This window comes from Mustela nigripes, chromosome 7 (genome assembly GCF_022355385.1).
Source record: "Mustela nigripes isolate SB6536 chromosome 7, MUSNIG.SB6536, whole genome shotgun sequence".
Taxonomy (NCBI): Eukaryota; Metazoa; Chordata; class Mammalia; order Carnivora; family Mustelidae; genus Mustela; species Mustela nigripes.
The window spans coordinates 26,937,840-26,955,474 of record NC_081563.1 but is presented as its reverse complement, the minus strand read 5'-3'; the positions used below and the strand labels follow the sequence as shown (position 1 = coordinate 26,955,474).

The following is a 17,635-nucleotide window of genomic DNA, read 5'->3' as shown; positions in this document are numbered from 1 at the left end:
GGGGCCAGGGCGTGGGAGTGCAGGCGTGTGAGGTGCTCCAAAGCCGGGGTGGGCGCCAGGAGGAGCAGTGGGAGGGCACAAGCCAGGATCAGACTGTTGAGCGAAGGGAAAGCGAAGGGCAAGAACAAAGGTGAGGTTGTGGAGTGAGAAGAGAGAAAGCTCATCCTGCTCCAGCCGTCTCCTTTTATGGACAACATGCGTCCCGGTGCGGCTGCCAGTGGTGACAAGGTTCCTGGTAGACGATGGCATGGCCCAGTCGCTATTGTGTCTTTCTTCCCGCCACATGCTTCTCCCTCCTGAGAGACTGTATTGGGGCAGGAAGGAGGTATTGTAAATGATTAAGAGCAAGTGCTACGAATCATCTTTCTTACTAACAAGATAGATCTGTTGCACTTGGCTTTTTCTACCGGGAGGTGCACATGAAGCCATGGCAGCGAGAGCCTGCCCTTCCGGGAGCAAGTTGCTCAGAAAGCGGGTCCCGGGTTCCCTTGAGTGGTATCTCCTGGAGGGCTCGTGATGCAGGCGGATGCTGAGCCCTGCCCCAGACTTACAGACAGACTCTCCGGGAGGGAGGCTCCCTGGAATCAGCATTCTAGACGGACTCATCGTCTTTCCCTCCACACACTAATTTTGGAAAAGTGCTTTAACTATTAGCTCTCAGTCTGAAATTTATGCCTGTAAAAACAATGCGTGGTTTAATGTCTGACTTACCATAAATTAAATGTTTATTCCAGATTATTGTTTTGATGGCTTTATCCTTTTTTTTTTTCTTTTCATTTCCAAGACAAATAAGACTAGAGGCATTCACAGGAGAGGCAGTAAGATTTCGATTTTTGTAGGATGAGTGTGTTCCATCCCAAGAGTTCAGCACCCAAGGTCAGAGGAGAGAAAATTAATCCTGGTCGCCTTTTTTTTTTTTTTTTTTTTTTTTTAAGGTTTCAAGTTTTTACTTGAATTCCAGTTAGTGAACATATAGTGTAATCCTGGTTGCTTTTTGATCGGAGAAGGCCTTGTAGGGTGGGTGGTCTTCGGGTTGCATGGAATTCACCAGGGGCAGACGAGTTGAGGCGGAGTGCACATCCGAGCCGTGGCACCGGGTTGGGTGGGGGTTGGCGGGGTGAGTGGATTTGGTGACTGGCAGATTGCCCTTGTTGCTCAGGTGCAGCTGACGGAGGAACCAGTAGGACCTGGAAGCTCGAAAAGATGAGAGGCTGGACTTGCAAGCCTCCTGGGGGCTGCGCTGGGACTCTGGCCTGCCTGGGACTGTCTGTCTCGCCCAGGAAGCAGAGGATAGGAGGGGAAAGCATCGCTGTATATTGCCTTTCAGCCATCGCAACCAGCCAGCCCAGGCCTCCTAAGGAGGGGAGTGCCCTCTAGGGGCTTAGCTGGTTTCTGAGTGTCATTCTTCACACTATTCAGGCACTCAGATGCCCATTAAGCTGCATCCATTACCTCCTAGAGAAAAAAGACAGCTTCAGCAGCCCACCTGGCTGCAGCTGTGATTACATTATGCCAAAATTTATTAATGTGGTGCCTTGATTGATCATTATCTTAATACTGAGGATCACATTAGAAGCTTGATTTTTCCGGCAAATTGCACATACAGGTTGCTTCTTGTTTGAAGTTCAAAAGCCCTTAGCCCACATATTGTATGATCCTATTTATACAAACTGTCCTGAAGAGGCTGGCCCACAGAGGCAGAACAGAGATTCATGGTTGCAAGGTCTGGGGGAGGGAATGGGCATACAGGGCTTCTTTTTGAGGTGATGAAGATGTTCTAAAATTAGGTAGTATGGTTGCACAACCCTGTGAATATAAAACCACGGAATTGCACTTTAAAGAAGTGAATTTTATGGCATGCTAATTATATCTCAATAAAGATGTTATTTTATTTACTTTTAAAAAAAAAGCCTTCAGCAGTTCTGCTCTAGGTGTCCACAAATAGCTCTGCCTCAAGTAGCCTTTTTGAGTTCATGGAACAGAAATCTCAGTGTTTTGCTTCTCACTTTCTCTTCTGTGTTTTTGTTTTGTTTAGTTCCTGTTACCCCTCTTTTATTCATTTCCCGTTCTGCTGAATGTAACAAGTTACTTATTAGTGACTACGCACAGTAGATGCAAGGAGAGCTTGTGGTAAAATGCGCACTTGAGTCACCACAGAACACACTGAGAGGAAGTTTAAGGGAAGTGTGGGATCTCACGGCTGCGAGACAAGCCGTCGTTTGAGGTTGGCCCCGGAGGACAGATGGCGTCTGGACAGACAGCTGGATAAGGAGGGCTCAGGAGGGAGCAGGGGTGAGCAGTGCAAAGGCAGCAGAGTGAGGGCTTATGTGGAGACGAGAAGTGACCTGAGCAGAAGGAGAATGAAGAGAAAGACCACAGAGTAGAATTGGAGGGAAAGGCCCGTGGACTTGACAGTGTTGAATGCTGGGCTGAGCAGCTGCGCAGGTAAATGAGGAGCCCATGAAGACTTCTGATGTCGGAAGTACGGGAACGGGGCGGCGGGATGGGTGGGAAGGAGAGATCCAGGGGAGGCCAGGGGAGAGCATGGAAATCGGTGGGGGAGAGGATGGATTTAGAAGTGAGGGTAAGTGTTAACATGGATGTCATGAGCTTCTCTTTCTTGTGTGTTGCTCTGTTTCCTCTGCCAGGGATCCACACGTTTTCTTAATTTTCTTGCTTACTCTTTATCCAGGCAGGAGGTAAAGGGTAGGAGGAAGACTGGGGAGACGGGACAGAGACAGAATAAAAATGAAGAGAATAAAAATGAAGGGTAAAGTCGTAAGGACAAACGAGCAGTTTGCATGCTTCAGTTGTTTTGTCACTCAGCATTTCCTCTTCACGATTCCCTGGAAGAGAATCTAGGCTCTTCCAGTGGAGAGCACAGAGCAGGAAGCCTTGTTTAATTTCAGGTCAGTTGTGAAGGCTGTGTGCCTCACTGTTCCATCTGTAAAAGGGAAGAATACCGACCTCCAGTGTAGGTAAACCAGGGAATCTGCCATAATCTTATTACAGAATTTTTTACAACTACATTGGACTCACATAATTTGTAGACAAAACAAATTTCTGTGGCAGGTAAGAGTCCTGCTGAGTCCCCTCCGGTTTGTGAGACAGAGAGTGTAAACCCATCTGTCAAAACATAATCCATGTGAGTCGTACTGTGTGGAACTACAGGAAATTGCTCTTTGACTATTTTTGACCTATAGGAAAATGATAGTTTTCCTAAAGTTTCAACTTAATAGGTAGTTGCTTGATAGATATCTGATGTGAGCCCAGGTTTTCACCTGTCCTAGTTTTCTAGTAAGTTCCTTCATTATTCAGGTGCCAATGGTCTCTAACAAACCTGCTCATCTTTGGTTCAGGGGAAGCTGTGAGAAGTCAAAAGATAGCAAGAAGTGAGGAAGGCTTGCCAAGGGGCTAGTGCAGAAGGGGAAGGGAGCTGGGGGCAGACCAGCCAGCAAAACCAGGGACACCTGAGTCCTCGGAACTTGAACATGCAGTCATTCTGGGTTTAGAAGTAAAAATTCTGCATCGGGGGTTTTCCTTTGCTAAGTAGGTTACTAGGTAGTTGTGTGCAGTTTCAGACCTTCCGTAACATACCGCAGACAACCTTTGTGAATCTCTACAAATGCAAGAGAGAGATATAAATGTTGGGAGGCAGGTCAGATGTGAAAGGAAAAGAAAGAAGCCACAGGGCAGACTCCGTTACGGGATTTCTGACAGCCTAGAAGAGAGCCTGGCACGTGAGTGCCCATACGTGTCCAGGAAAGGTTACGGGGCTGAAGGACAGCTGAAGAGGTGTTTTTTGGTTCATTGTATACTCTTTTGGTGTTTGAATTAGAATGATTCCCTGGAACAGGGAGGAAGGCGGATCCCGGAACATGTGGAAGAAAAGATGAGTCAGCTCTTCTTGTAGGCTGCTTTCATTGTAATCGCGGTCAGATGACAGGATCAGGGCATGGCCTCTCAGTCCCCGAGCCCCATTTATCTGTAAAGACAGCAGAGCTGAGGTTGTACAGAGGATCAAGAATAAATGTAAATAATATATCATTACGGTAACATCACAGGGATAGGATTATCTGCTTAAAGCTGCAGGGACAAGGCACATACAGATGACACTATGGGATAACCTTTGCAGGAGCTAAAAGACCGGTTCATCTTTACCCAACCCCGTAAGGTGATTGTCCTCTGGGAATACAGATCTGCCCACACAGAGCAGGCAAACGTTTATCTTAGAGCGTAGGAAGAAACAACATTGCAGCAAAACCTTACTACTATCTAAACCCCTCTTCTCCCCCAGGTGCCCGGTATAACCACTGCCCCACTGGGAGGAAGGCTGAAAGCGCCCACCTTGAGAGGGGTTGTTGACACCTTTCCAGTTGCTTTCATGGTCTTTGGTGCAAGTTTTAATTGAAATTTGTTTCCTTTTTAGTTTGGTGGTTATATAAATGTAACTAGACCTCTGAGTCTGATTATTGAGGTACTTGTGGACTACATGCATATTTTAATTTGTTAAACATCCAGAGAGCAATAGGAGAACAAAACAATCATTTCAGTAGAGGGGATGGGAAACAACACCAAAATTAATGAGAGTGTTACTAGTGTTACTTCCCTGCTGGGAGTGTTACTCTCCCATGATCTTGACCCACACTGTACCCAAATACCCACATACTTCCTGCATGGGTGTCCCCTTTTAGGATGCCTTCCTTTCACTCCTGTCAACCCGGGAACTCCCTTTCTGCCTTCTGATCCCCACTTCCAGCCCACCCCAGGGCTGGAGTCCAGCTGCTCCTTCCTTTTATTTCATTTGTATCCTGCTGCCCTGAGCTGCTCATTCCTGCCTAGGTCCTTGTAGCAGATCATCCGCAGGCAGCTGACGACATTTGGTTCTCCTGCGGATACCCTCCACTCTAACTCTTCTCTCTTTAGGCTGGTTTCCCAGCAGAGTTGCAGTTAAGGAAGGGTGAGAGCCGGCAGAGCGAACTCACAGTTCCCGGAACACCTCATGCGTGCGCGTAGACATAAATGGGCATGTGGTAGCCTAGAAGATGCCCCAGACTAAGACTGTCAGGAAGTCCACTTACGGAAGCTTATGCTGTTTCTAAAGACCTCCTCAGTCTTCAGTCAGAGTCTGTTTCTTCTGTGATACACAATTATAAATTAATGTGGCTAAAGATAAGGGCGCTCCTAGACACAATCACACTGACGAAAAGGGACTCAAAAGCTACTAACTTAATAGCTGAAAGAAGGGTCAGAAGAATCCCTGAAAAACACCAAAAGGTCAACAGCAAAGCTGCGACACAGAGTCATTTACACAGAGCACCCCTTCGGCCTGAGCCCATGTGAGCTTACCTGATCTGTGGATAACCCCATAATGTACACCCATAAACTCGGCCCCACACCATCAAGGAAATGCAGGTTATGCTGGTCTGGTCAAGTAAGAAAAGACATAATACATTTTAGAAATATTTCTGTCAAAATGGTTAAAATTAAAAATATGGGTGTGTATTAAGGAGATGAGCCTCAGTTATTGGGAATGCAAATTACGTTAGCACCATTCCCCATTCCCCTGTGACCCCAGATACACAGGACACTTCCCTACAGACAAGCTCATGCCACAGCCCCCGCCACCTTGTGGGCTTCGGACTTCTATGTTGTTGTTTATTCATGGGGTTTTCCTTCCCTTTTCTTTGGTTTCAGATGCGAGTGTCTCTCTGGCTTATGTGGTTTCCCCGTGTGTGAGGTGGGATCCACTCCTCGCATAGTCTCTCGTGGAGATGGAACACCTGGAAAGTGCTGTGATGTCTTTGAATGTGTTAATGGTACGTGGGGTTTCTCTTGTTCTCAGAGAGTGTACATTCGTGCAGGAGGATGGGAGGGGTCTGTCTGGCCACTTCTGCCTTTTGTAAGGCAGGGCCTCTACTCAGGGGCTCAGAGCAACTCCCTCAAGAAAGTAGGTCTGCTGGAGATCCCACAGTGCAGCAAAGGCGGTGAGGATAGGGGATCCTCGTTCCATCAGAGAGAGGATTTCGGAGGTGGAGGCACAGATTCATGTAGCTGTCACACTCCGCTGTTTCAGTAGTGCAGGAATGTTAGGATTTCAAGGAAAGGCTCATGGAGCCTGTGATCATCCTGCCACTGCTGTCAGGAGCCAGTCTGTGGAACTAACGCCACATGGAAGCTGCACAACTTGAGACAGGAGAGGCGTTGCTCGACCAATGGAGTGTTTTCCTACTTAGCACGTCTGTGACCGTGCTGGGTCATTCGGATTGGCCTGCTTTTGGCTTGAGCCTTGCGGCCTGGAAAAGGCCTTCCTCAGTCACAAGATTCCTTCAGATAGAATCCATGCCTGCCTCACCCTTTCCCCTGTTGCGAGAGGGCTTGGTGTTTGGTGACATGGGGCTGATTGAATTTAGATGCTAGAAGGGAGAAGAACCTAAGACCTGTCCCTCCCTCAGAATGTTCAGAAGGAAAACAAAGAATAAAAGCCAAGCAAGTGAAATGTCAATAATTCTAGCACTGTTTAGTCAATACCTAGGAAAATTACCTTCATTTACCTACAAGGAAAATGAAGATGCATTTGGACAAGTCCAACAAAATCACACAGAAACCTCTAAGACACCAGAGTTCGGAAGAATTTCCGCCCTCTCTCAAGCTTGCCCTTTTCCCCGAGAAAATTAAAATGGAGTCCTGTTTGATTGCGTCCTGTAGTTTTGAGTCCAGCGGCCACCTGTCGTTCTGTTCATTTTGCTTTGAGGAAACACTTGTGGTATGGCTTCATGGTTGAGAGAATGTAGACTGGAACCGAATGACCTCGCTTTGAGAACTGGTTCCTCTACTCACTGGTTGTGTAACTTTGGGTGCCTCTTGGTCTCCCTGGGCCTCAGTCTCCACATCTGTCAAATGGAGTGAATAACTGTCACTTACCTGAGGTTTTCTATGTGAAGCACTCGCAGGAGAGCCTCAAGAGCAAATGGTTTTATTTTGGGGACCCACCTCCTATTCACATCCACAGACACTGTTCTGGATGTTCCCAGGGGCTAGAGAAGGTGAGAGGAGCTTCCTGACTCAGACCTTGTGAATGAATCCAAGGCACAAGTGCAGAAAAAGTCCATTCTCAGTGCTTCTCGTCACCTGTAGTCATGTGTGGTAAACACCAGCTAATGGCCCAGCTTTCTGTCTGGTACCGCTGCATACGTGTATTTGTCGGTGACGTTTTGTGAGTATTTAACTCCTGCCGTTGGAGATGGGAGTCCCTGCTTCCCCCTGCTTCCTCCCAGCCTCTCAGAGGTGCTTCCTTCCAGGACCGCTTCCTTTGCACGTGCTCTCATGTCTGTGTCTCGTTCTCCCACCTGAACCGCCAGAGGCAGAGAGTCTGTCCCTGTCCTGTGGGCAGGCGCATGTTGTCTGCCTCACAGAGGGCACCCAGGGCTTCTCGGGGGAGTGAGTAAGCAGATTCATGTCATCTTAGTGACATCTAGCCCCCCGCTAGAGGGGGCTGTTAAATACCAGCCCACAGAGGGGCTACTTTGTGGGACTCCTCCATCTTTTACTTTACTTCCCTTCCTGAAACATTAATCTTGAAAGTCACTTGTCCCCTGGAAATACCACCGCTAGTAATATGATTTGCTGTTGTGTCCTCTGAGTGAGGAGGACGTGTGCCTTTCTTCTTTCCTTATATCTTGATTATAGAAATTTGTGCATATGCCTTTCTTTTTTTTTTTTTTTTTTTTTTTAAAGATTTTATTTATTTATCAGAGAGAGGGGGGGAGAGAGCAAGCACAGGCAGACAGAATGGCAGGCAGAGGCAGAGGGAGAAGCAGGCTTCCCTGCTGAGCAAGGAGCCCGATGTGGGACTCGATCCCAGGACGCTGGGATCATGACCTGAGCCGAAGGCAGCTGCTTAACCAACTGAGCCACCCAGGTGTCCCTGCATATGCCTTTCTTATCAGGACATTGACTTCACATCTCCCCCCAGTGTGGTGTGATTCAGACAGCTGAGCACTGCCCCACACCTCAGGGGCTGCGGGGGGATCTCTGGGGCCTGCCCCCGCGGGTGGCCTCACTTTCCATAGAGCTCTGTCCGGGAATGGGACTTGCCATCTGCCATGAGCAAGTGCAGAGATGACAAAGCATCCTCGCGCTGTTTCTGGGGGTGCCTCTTTCTTCCCACCTCAAACGCGGGTCATCTTTGCTTTATTGGTTGTCCTGTTAGAGTGTCTCTATTACTTAGTCACTGAGTTGTAGATGAGACTAGAAACTGTAACGCTGCGAAGATTCATAGTCAAGGAACAGCAATGATGTTTAAAGACATTATACCTGCAGGTCTGCATTTTACTACTTTGAGGTATACACATACACACACATGCATACACACTTATCTGTATGTATGTGTGCGTGCACATATGTGTGTGTGCGTGCATATGTGCCCCCCTCCCCAGTGCCCTGGGAAAATCTTACCTGTCATAAGTTCATCATTATAGGATATTACATATCAAAAACTCATTGCTGTCATCACTTAGAAAGGAAGGGGTCTATATATTTATATTTATAAAACTTCCCTTATCCACAAGAGATTTTAGGTAACTTTATAACAAAAACAACATAATGCTGAAATATTAATGAGAAAGCAGGGAATCCTAGACTGGTACATAAAAGTTGAAAGTGAAAACCAAAAAGAAAGCACCCGCAGGTACGTAGGCCCTGTCTGTCTGTGTTATTGCCAGGGCTGAACGTCAGTCGGGCCCCCAGCACCTCCTGGCCATCCAAGTGAGAAAAGGAGGTAGAGTCAGATACACAATTCTTATTTTTAGAGGAAAGAAGCCTGTTGGAGGGGGCAGCGCTCGTCTCCTCTGGGTTTTTGGAAAGCTCTAGATGATGCAGTGGGCCTGTCCTGAGTTACTTTCATACCACCAACGCACACACAGGTTTCCTCTGTCACCAGAAAGCAGAAACAAAATATTAAAATGCAACTTCATGAAAGTAGTTCTCAGAGATCCATGGGACACCCAGCTGGAGCCTAGATGACGAGAGCATGGTCTCTTGGACTTGAGAACCCCCCAGTGGGAACAGTTCCAGAAACCCCTGCTCGGGAGACAGTGGGGTGCATGTTAACATAAGTAACCCCACATGTAAAAATGGAGACAGCATGTCAGCACTCGGTTCCTGAGCTGCCACTGAGACGATCCATGTGTGTGTGTGCGTGCACGCGAGCACGTTAAAACGAGCATTAAAGTGAAAACAAAATGAAAAATGTTCACAGAGAATTTGAGAACTCCTGTGTTTTGAAAACATTAGCCTGGATGAATAGATAGACTAGTCTCCCTAAAAACTATTTTCGGTTTGGTTTGGTTTGGTTTGGTTTGGTTGGTTTGGTTTGGTTTTGGCAGTGGGACTGGAGGGTTGCAGACCAGGTAGAGGCAGTTTGTGACTAGTTCTCTGAGGAGAGCTAAAAGGATCTATGAGGTATTGGTTGAAGGACAGGCCTATTTAGAAACCCGAAGAACAGGTGGTACCCTCGAGCTCCTTTTGTAGAAGCTTAGACGGCATCAAGGTCACCAGCTGGAGGTGTGACCTCCACAGGGGTGGAGCAGTCTGGAGTCCCCTCAGGACTGTGTCTGGATTCGGGCCCACTAACAAAACTGTCATCATCTGTCAGCTGGAAGAGAGTGATGGCCTCTACTTTTAGATGGGTGCATGTTCTCCATTTAGCTCTCATACACCCTGTTGTCTTATACGAGCCCACCCCCTCATTCCTGGAGGACTTCGGATCTGAAATCTCAGGCCTACAGTGTGGAAGTGATCAGTTGTGTATGTGTATGTACAAACATCTGAACTTTTTTCTGAAACAGCAGAACATTTCAGTCCAAGTGTCATAGCCAATAACTGACTCTTCCAGCATCAGACACTAACATGTGAAATTCACCAGTCACGGGAGAGCCATACCCAAGGCTGACTTAAGCTTCGTGTAAAATTTTGGCCTAGAAAACTCAGACCTGCAGAAATTAGTGCAAAAACATCTACTGAGAATCCTTTGTATAGTAATAATGCTCAGTAATGTTTCTGAGATAAAATATTTACTTCTACAGTAATGAAGAGAATACTGTACTTTGAAAGAAATTTTCCTCACATGCACTAATTGAGCACCATTGTGTTCCTGGGGCCTTATCAAGCTGATCCTATTTAAGAGTGATACCACCTTTTGCAGTCCTTTATAAGGATTCCTTATCCTAAAGGCATTCTAGTGTATCTTCCTCTCCCCAACCCAGGGACAAGGGCTTTTTCCTCTTCAGGTATTTAGAGCTGCATGCACCCTGTCTTTGTGACCTGTCTGTTTGCTCTTGACATGTGGAGATCTTCATAGATGTCTACCATACAGTTACCTCTCATTTGGCTTTTGTTGTCTACCCACTGGGCTTCCTACATAGCTCACCCACAGTTAGATGAGACCAGAGGCAAGATACTGGCCTTTTCACTGAGAGATTGAAGAGAAAAAGTAACAGAAGTGTATCTGTTTGGATTTTTCTTCCCCTTTCACATTTGATTTAAAGTTCTATGCTTTATTTAGTCTTTTCCTTCATCAAAATAATATACCTGTCACATCTGCCAACCAGTGTAATTTGGTAGGCAGTGAAACCATCTATACCGTAAGGTTCTTTTTCGGGAATTCTGGAATATATTAAAGAGGGAAGAGAAGATTCCAGAACTTAGAAATATAAAATTCAGTTGGACAGATGTAAAACATACACAAAAAATGACTAAAAAGACACTTTTATGCATCTCTGTATTGAGAAGTACAAATTACATAGTAAATTATTTCTTTGTAATATTTTTCATTTCCACAGCCACTTAAGTTGTCCTCTTAGAGAGGCAGTGGTCATCTCCCCACTGTTCTGCGATTCCTCTATCCCCTGCAGGCGGGGAAGTCATTGATCATTGCTCCTCAAAGACCCCTGCTGTCCTTCTTATCAGGTATTTTCTCAAGAGCCTCTGTAAATTTCTCTCCACATCAAACGGATTTCATTATGTTGTGTGGGTATTATTATTATTATTATTATTATTATTATCATCCTCATCATCCTGAAGAACCGATTATGTTTTCCAGACTGGGTTTTTGGGGACTCCTCATGTCTCTACCTTCCAGCCCCTCCTCTCTGTGTATTCACTGGTGAGACTTAATTGCCAAGTCCTCATCCAGCCCTGTCCCTTCCCGCTTAAGCTCCTCCACCACCCCCCACCCCACCATAAAGACGGTTCATCTGCAGCAGCGATATTCGTAACCAGACTCTCCCCTCCTCACCTCTTCTCATCTTGTGTGGAGATTTGTAGCTTCACACACATGGTAGATGTGGCTGGCTAATGCAGCCAAGTAATTAATATTGATGGTTTCTCCATTTTTCTCTCACTTTGAACGGGTGCTCAGCCTTTCGTTAGGGTGGACGGCTTTACCTCTCTGCAGAGCCTGCAGGTTTGATTTGTGAGGGCACCACCGTCTTCTGTACTTGGAAACTCGTGCTCTGGCTGCCCGGTTCCTTCCAGTCCCAGCTCAGATTAGTGTGTTGGCCGAAAGCATATGGAGGAATTCTGAGTTGTCATAAGATGCTACTTAACCCAACCTTAATTTTCGGAGAAAAGGAATACTGTATATACTACCCCAGCAGGGAGGAGGTTCATACGTGTGCGTTTGCCGCCTGTGTAAATGGGTGCATGGCCACCTCCAGCCAGTTACGTGACTGTAGGCAAGTCACCCAGCCGCTTCTAAGGCTCATTTTCCTAATCAAAGAAATGGATGGTAACACTTGCTCTGTCTTCTCCACTGGACTGTTACAAAATCAAATGAGAAAGTCATTGTCCTTAAATACAAATCAAGTGCAAATATACTCAATTTAAGAGGCAGTGAAAGTCTCTCTCTAAATTGTGAACATGCAGGGTGACATATTAAATGATGTTGGGGAAGAGAAACCCGTGAGAAATGCATGTATCATGATCCAGTTTTTCCCACCTTATATAACAGGGTACATCAATGCAGGAGACCTTTCTTCAACATGGGAGTTTTTTTATGTTGCCAGCTTTATTGAGGCACATATCGTGCAATTCACTAAGTTGTATAATTCAGGAGTTTTTAGTATATTCACAGGGCTGTATAATCACAGTCAATTTTAGAACGCTCATGAATCCCCGTAAAAGTTCCCAACTCATCCAACTTGTTAGTTCCCAACTCACTCCCCATTTGCCTCCCAAGCCCCCAGTATTAAGCAACAGCTAATCTAGTTTTTATCTCTGTAGACGTGCCTATGACGGGCATTTTGTGTAATTAGAATCATGTAATATGTTTGGGTTTTTGTTTGGCTTCCTTTAATTAGCATAATGCTTTCAAGGTTCATTAATGCTGTAGCATATCTCAGAACTTCATTCCTGTTTATAGCCAAGAAGTATTTCGTTGTATGGATATACCACATTTGTCTGTCCTTCACATCAGTTTGTAGACAATTAGGTTGTTTCCAAGAAGTGGAATGGTGTTTTGTTAAAGTCCAAGTACTATTAAAAAAAAAAAAGTCTAAGTACTATTATAGATTATTAAGCTAGATAGAGGGAAAAAAAGAATTTAGGAAAGAACACTGCGAAAACACAAAAATACCGTCTCTAAAAAGGCCTAAATAATTTTTTTGAGGCAGAACAAAAGCTAATGTGAGGGCAAGATCATTTTTTTAAGGCAGAGAATTCTTTAATAAAACAAATGTAATCTCTTTAAAGCACATATCAGATAGGTGAGTTTCGTGGTTGGAGGGTTACCTTTCTTTGGAGGAGGGGGAAGGCAGTATAGGTTTTGTTAAGGAGAATTTCAGTTCCTTGGGGTAAAGAGGAGAGCTATGTGACTTTTTAAATTTTAGTTTATTTTGCATTGCCTTATTGCTTCTGTTTTTTAAAAAAATTATATTGAGTTTAGTACGTTTCTATTAAATTTTAACTTTCTGCTGTCATAATTTTCTTGAGGTTGTTGGGAAAACAGAAGGACACCACTCAGAATCGACTTTGAATGTGCCTTGTTTGTTTTAACTCCTTTCAGAAACAAAGCCAGCCTGTGTATTCAACAACGTGGAATATAACGATGGGGATATGTTTCGAATGGACAGTTGTCGGTTCTGCCGATGCCAAGGGGGTGTTTCCATCTGCTTCACGGCCCAGTGCGGAGAGCTGAACTGCGAGAGGTACTATGTGCCTGAAGGAGAGTGCTGCCCCGTGTGCGAAGGTAAGAAAAGGTGCTGATTAAAGATTAATATGCATAGACGTGGCTCAGGGTTTTAGTATCTAAATCCACCCAAAACAGTCTTATCCAAAAATAGTGGACTATTGAAGAAGTTCCCTTTTTTTGACATTCGTAGTCCATATTTTAGGACTTTGATAACGCCAGGAAGGCTGTATGAAAATCTCTCCCCAAGAGTTATGCCCTGGGTGTAGAAATGAGCCACCTGTTTCCACAGATCAACGTGAGATTTCCCACAACTGCTACAACTGCTGTCAGTTACTCCCCTCTGGTTCTGGCAGCCCTCACTCAGTTCCGGGGCAAGTGCTCTTCACCCTGACATCAGAGTTCCCCCTGCTTTCCTCAAGTTGCTTGGCTAGAGCAAGCCAGCCCTAGTCACTGACCATCTCAGCCAGGCAGCTCAGAGAGGAGCTTGTCCTGCCTCCTTTCCACACCCATACCCCTCCAGGGAGGACCAGGACTCCACTGCCCTCCACTCTTTGAAAATGTGTGTTGGCGAGAGTGGGCTCTGTGGCACGGTGGTGACACCAGCTTAAGGCCCAGCCATGTGTCAGGTGTGGTCCTGGGTTGAAGGTTCTCAGGGGCCTGCTTTTTCTCTATCCCCTCACCCCTCTAGGAACTAATAGTTTCACATTCTTCCAGTAGGCTTTATCCTCTTATCTCTGATATTCGTAAATAATAAACATTTCAGAATAATAATTCTGGATATCCATTCACTACAGCCCACCCATTTTAAAGCTTAAGAAGTGGAAGTTCAGAAAAGTAGAACATTTGTTTGAGTTGATAATGAAATCAGGAATGATACCCCCACACCTAACTGTGTCTCTGCTATGACCACATCACACTGGTTCCCCAGAAGGGAGGATCATGTGAGCCTTCTTGTCTTGACTGACGAGGTCACAGACCTTCCATCTGGAATCAGACACGTCAGTCTCATGTCTGACATTCACCCTGTCTTTATCTGCGCACAGAGAACAGGAGGACAAAATACCATGCCACATTCCGTACCTTTTCCTGTTTTCCTAAAATCCTGTTCAGTGTCCCAGCTTTATTTACTACATAATATTCAAAATGTGAAAAGGTTTAAAATACACAAACTACGTTCCTAACACTGAACACCTGTTCATAATAGGGAACTTCTTTCCCGTGTTAGCAGTTATTTTGGTCAACATGGGAGAAAGGTGGTTTAATTTTTAGGTGTCGTTGGGGATTAATTTTCTAAAAATCACATCAAACTTCTAACCTTCCCAAAAGATGTGTTCCCTAGCTGGCCCCAGTTGGTAATAGTCACTGAAACCATGTAGTGGTTGTTGGTGTAAAACCACAGATAGGAACCTCTGTGTAATAATCATATTGAGTTGTCTGGGCATGGATCTGGTTAGGTCTTACTTCCTGGAATTCAGATCCAGGCTCCGAGTAGAAATGAAGTATGAGGTGTAAATATTTTTTATAAAGAAATTTATTAAGTCTTATCTAGCTCAGGTCTTTGACTGCTTCCATTTCTGGCAGCCCGGCTTTCTAAAGCCGGGACTGCATTATTTTAACTTCTGACATTCTAACTTTCTTAGAGTGCCGTTCCTTCTTTAGACTGGAGAGGACCGAACTCGTAACTGCCTGGACTTCCCTCCCAGCTCAGCAGCCCTGACTTTTTGAAGCCAGATTTTATGTGTTTCTGAAAAAGAAAATGAAGTGGTTTATTGGGTGGCTCTCATTATCATGGTAGTGGGGTGGGGAGCGCTGTGAGTTGTGCAAGCCTGATGATTCACAGACCTGTACCCCTGAAGCAAATAATACATTATATGTTGATTTAAAAAATAAACACTTTATAGGACCTTAAAAAAAAAAATAATGGTGACTGGGGATTCTGTATGCAGTATTTATGTCCTGGTCAGTAATGTCAGAAAGCACGTTTTGTTTACAGTAGCCTTGGCTACTCTTGATCCACAGCCTGGGCTGCTGTTTGGCCACCCAGCTCACGGGGAGAAAAATGGCCGGGCTTCCCCGCCTTCCCTCCAGGGCACAAGCCGTGACCCACGGTATGTCTAAACCAGCCTTGTCCTGAACAAGGCCAACCAGTGCTTGCTGTACTCACCAGTATCCACGTGCTGTCCACGTGGATCTCCAGGCACCCTGAGTGAGACAGACTTCAGTTATCCGAGATGCCACAGTCTCCCTCTGAGTTGGATGGGGGCATTATTTTTCTACCTTACAGGTGGTGAAATTGAAGTATAATGAACATGAAAATTGGCAGCTCAGAAGACCTTGTCAAAAGCCTAAAATGGACCTGCATTTTGTAATTACCAGCCCACAGCTCTGTCCACAGTTTTGTGACTTTATGCAGTGGTAACACCTGCACATTGGTTTTTATGCTACAGATCCCCTGCCCCGTCTGCAGCGTCAGGAGGGGTGGACACGAATTCAGGATGACAGCTGCTTTTGCATGTCCCCCTGGAGGCACTATGCAACCTGAGCTTTTGCCAATGACAGCAGGCAGAGATAAAATGTAGATTAAATTAGAATGCCCTCCATCTTACCTGGAACTCACCTTTTTCATCTAGATCCCGTGTATCCTTTTAATAACCCTGCTGGCTGCTACGCCAATGGGCAGATCCGCGCCCACGGAGACCGGTGGCGGGAGGACGACTGCACGTTCTGCCAGTGCATCAATGGAGAGCCGCACTGCGTGGCAACGGCCTGCGGACAGAGCTGCATGAACCCCGTCAAAGTGCCTGGCGAGTGCTGCCCTGTGTGCGAAGGTAAGCCTCGTTGCTTCTAATGAGTCCCTGGCAAATGTCTCGTGTTGGATAAGCTTCTACCAGTGTGTGCTTGTTTGTTTTTTATTTCCTCGGGCATGATGTCTGCTTCATGCTGTTACCAGTTGCAGATGAATTTATTATACGGCCAAAACTAATCGTTTGGGGCAAATGTTGCAAATTTGCAATGAGAACCGTGTGGTCTTAATTTTTACTGCCGCCAACATGCTTGTCTCAAGACTTTATGATGTAAGAATATATACATTTCAGTTCCATTCACTTCAAGCCTAATTAGCATCCAAAGGTCAACGTGGTGAAATAGAGTGGGAAATAAGACCCATGACGCAAGCATGGCACGTTTGACTTTTCATGTTTCCATGAGCCCAGGAGTCCTGATGGCTGGAGGAAAAAGTCTGCCACCATCAAAGACAGTTTGCTCTCCCAACTGCCTTCACTCAGCAGCCCTTCTTCTGCTATCCTGAGGCTTTCCCTTAAGTCTTGGTTGCCTGCCTTCACTGCCTCTCTTCCTGTGTAGTGGGGAGGAGCCCCAGGCTTCTAGGTTAGCCTTTTGCAAGCCCTGCTCCAGCCCAATTGCCCCATCCTGGGAAGTGTCTTTGCACACTTAAGTCAGCCTTAATCCTCTGTGCCTGTTAGTACAGACAAGGGAGTGAATATTTATACTTACAGATCCAGTAGAGAGTATCTGTCATTAAGAAGCACATTTGCATAGTAAATTGAACTACAGTGGATCATGTTGAAGGTGGATACTTCTAGACTTTTTTAAAACAGCTCTTAAGAACTGACAGATCTTTTCAGAAATTGAGTTGGCTGGGGGCGCCTGGGTGGCATGGCTGATTGAGCGGCCAACCCTGCATCCGACTCTTGGTTTCTCCTCAGGTCATGATCTCAAGGTTCTGGGCTCAAGCCCCATGGTACGCTCAGTGCAGAGTCTGCTTAAGACCCTTCCTCCCTCTTGCTCTGCCCCTCCCCACTGCTCTCTCTCTCTCAAACAAATAAATAAAATCTTAAAAAAAAAAAAAAAAACGAAATTCAGTTGACTAAATTCTATATCAGGAAGTCTTTTGCTTCTGCCTTAATTGTAAGAAACTCAGGCTTCAGAGTTTGCCTGATTAGCTTCATTAACCCCTGAGGGCTTAGAATTCTAAAGAACTTAAAAATCATATAAAAATTTAAGCTGGAGGACTCTAGGTCTACTGACATCACCAATTCCCTCACCGTTACTTTGCTCAGAGTGCAGCTGCCACACTCCAAAAGTTTATAGCTTCCAGATGACCAATTTTGTGGAAATCACCCACCCCTCACACAGACACTCCTCCCATGCCCTAAAGGCAGTGCTTCAGTGCCAGAAAAAGGAGTGGATGGAAATATGGATGATGGTATAGGGTCGGCTCTATGAGAAAGGGTGCCTTGCTGAAACAGAGATGGAAATATCTTTCCCTGAGGGTTGGGGACAGTCTGCTGTCAACTTGAAATACTTACGCGTTCATATACGTGTGGGAACTTTACTAGAAAGTTAAATCTTAAGTGTATTAACCAGCAAACACTAATCCTTTAACTTCATGAGTCTTGAATTATAAATTGAAAATAAGACTAAAAAGTT

General features: G+C 45.5%; 1 protein-coding gene across 4 annotated transcripts in view; it reads left to right on the top strand.

Moving 5' to 3' along the window:
* The window catches only part of CRIM1 (cysteine rich transmembrane BMP regulator 1), a 189,751-nt gene that overhangs the window by 102,848 nt on the left and 69,268 nt on the right, over positions 1-17,635 (top strand). For all 4 annotated transcript variants that reach the window (XM_059405431.1, XM_059405432.1, XM_059405433.1 and 1 more), the window contains 3 exons: positions 5,698-5,819; positions 13,064-13,246; positions 15,820-16,017. In XM_059405431.1, coding sequence (XP_059261414.1) covers positions 5,698-5,819; positions 13,064-13,246; positions 15,820-16,017 — 503 coding nt within the window. The remainder of the gene's footprint in view (positions 1-5,697; positions 5,820-13,063; positions 13,247-15,819; positions 16,018-17,635) is intronic.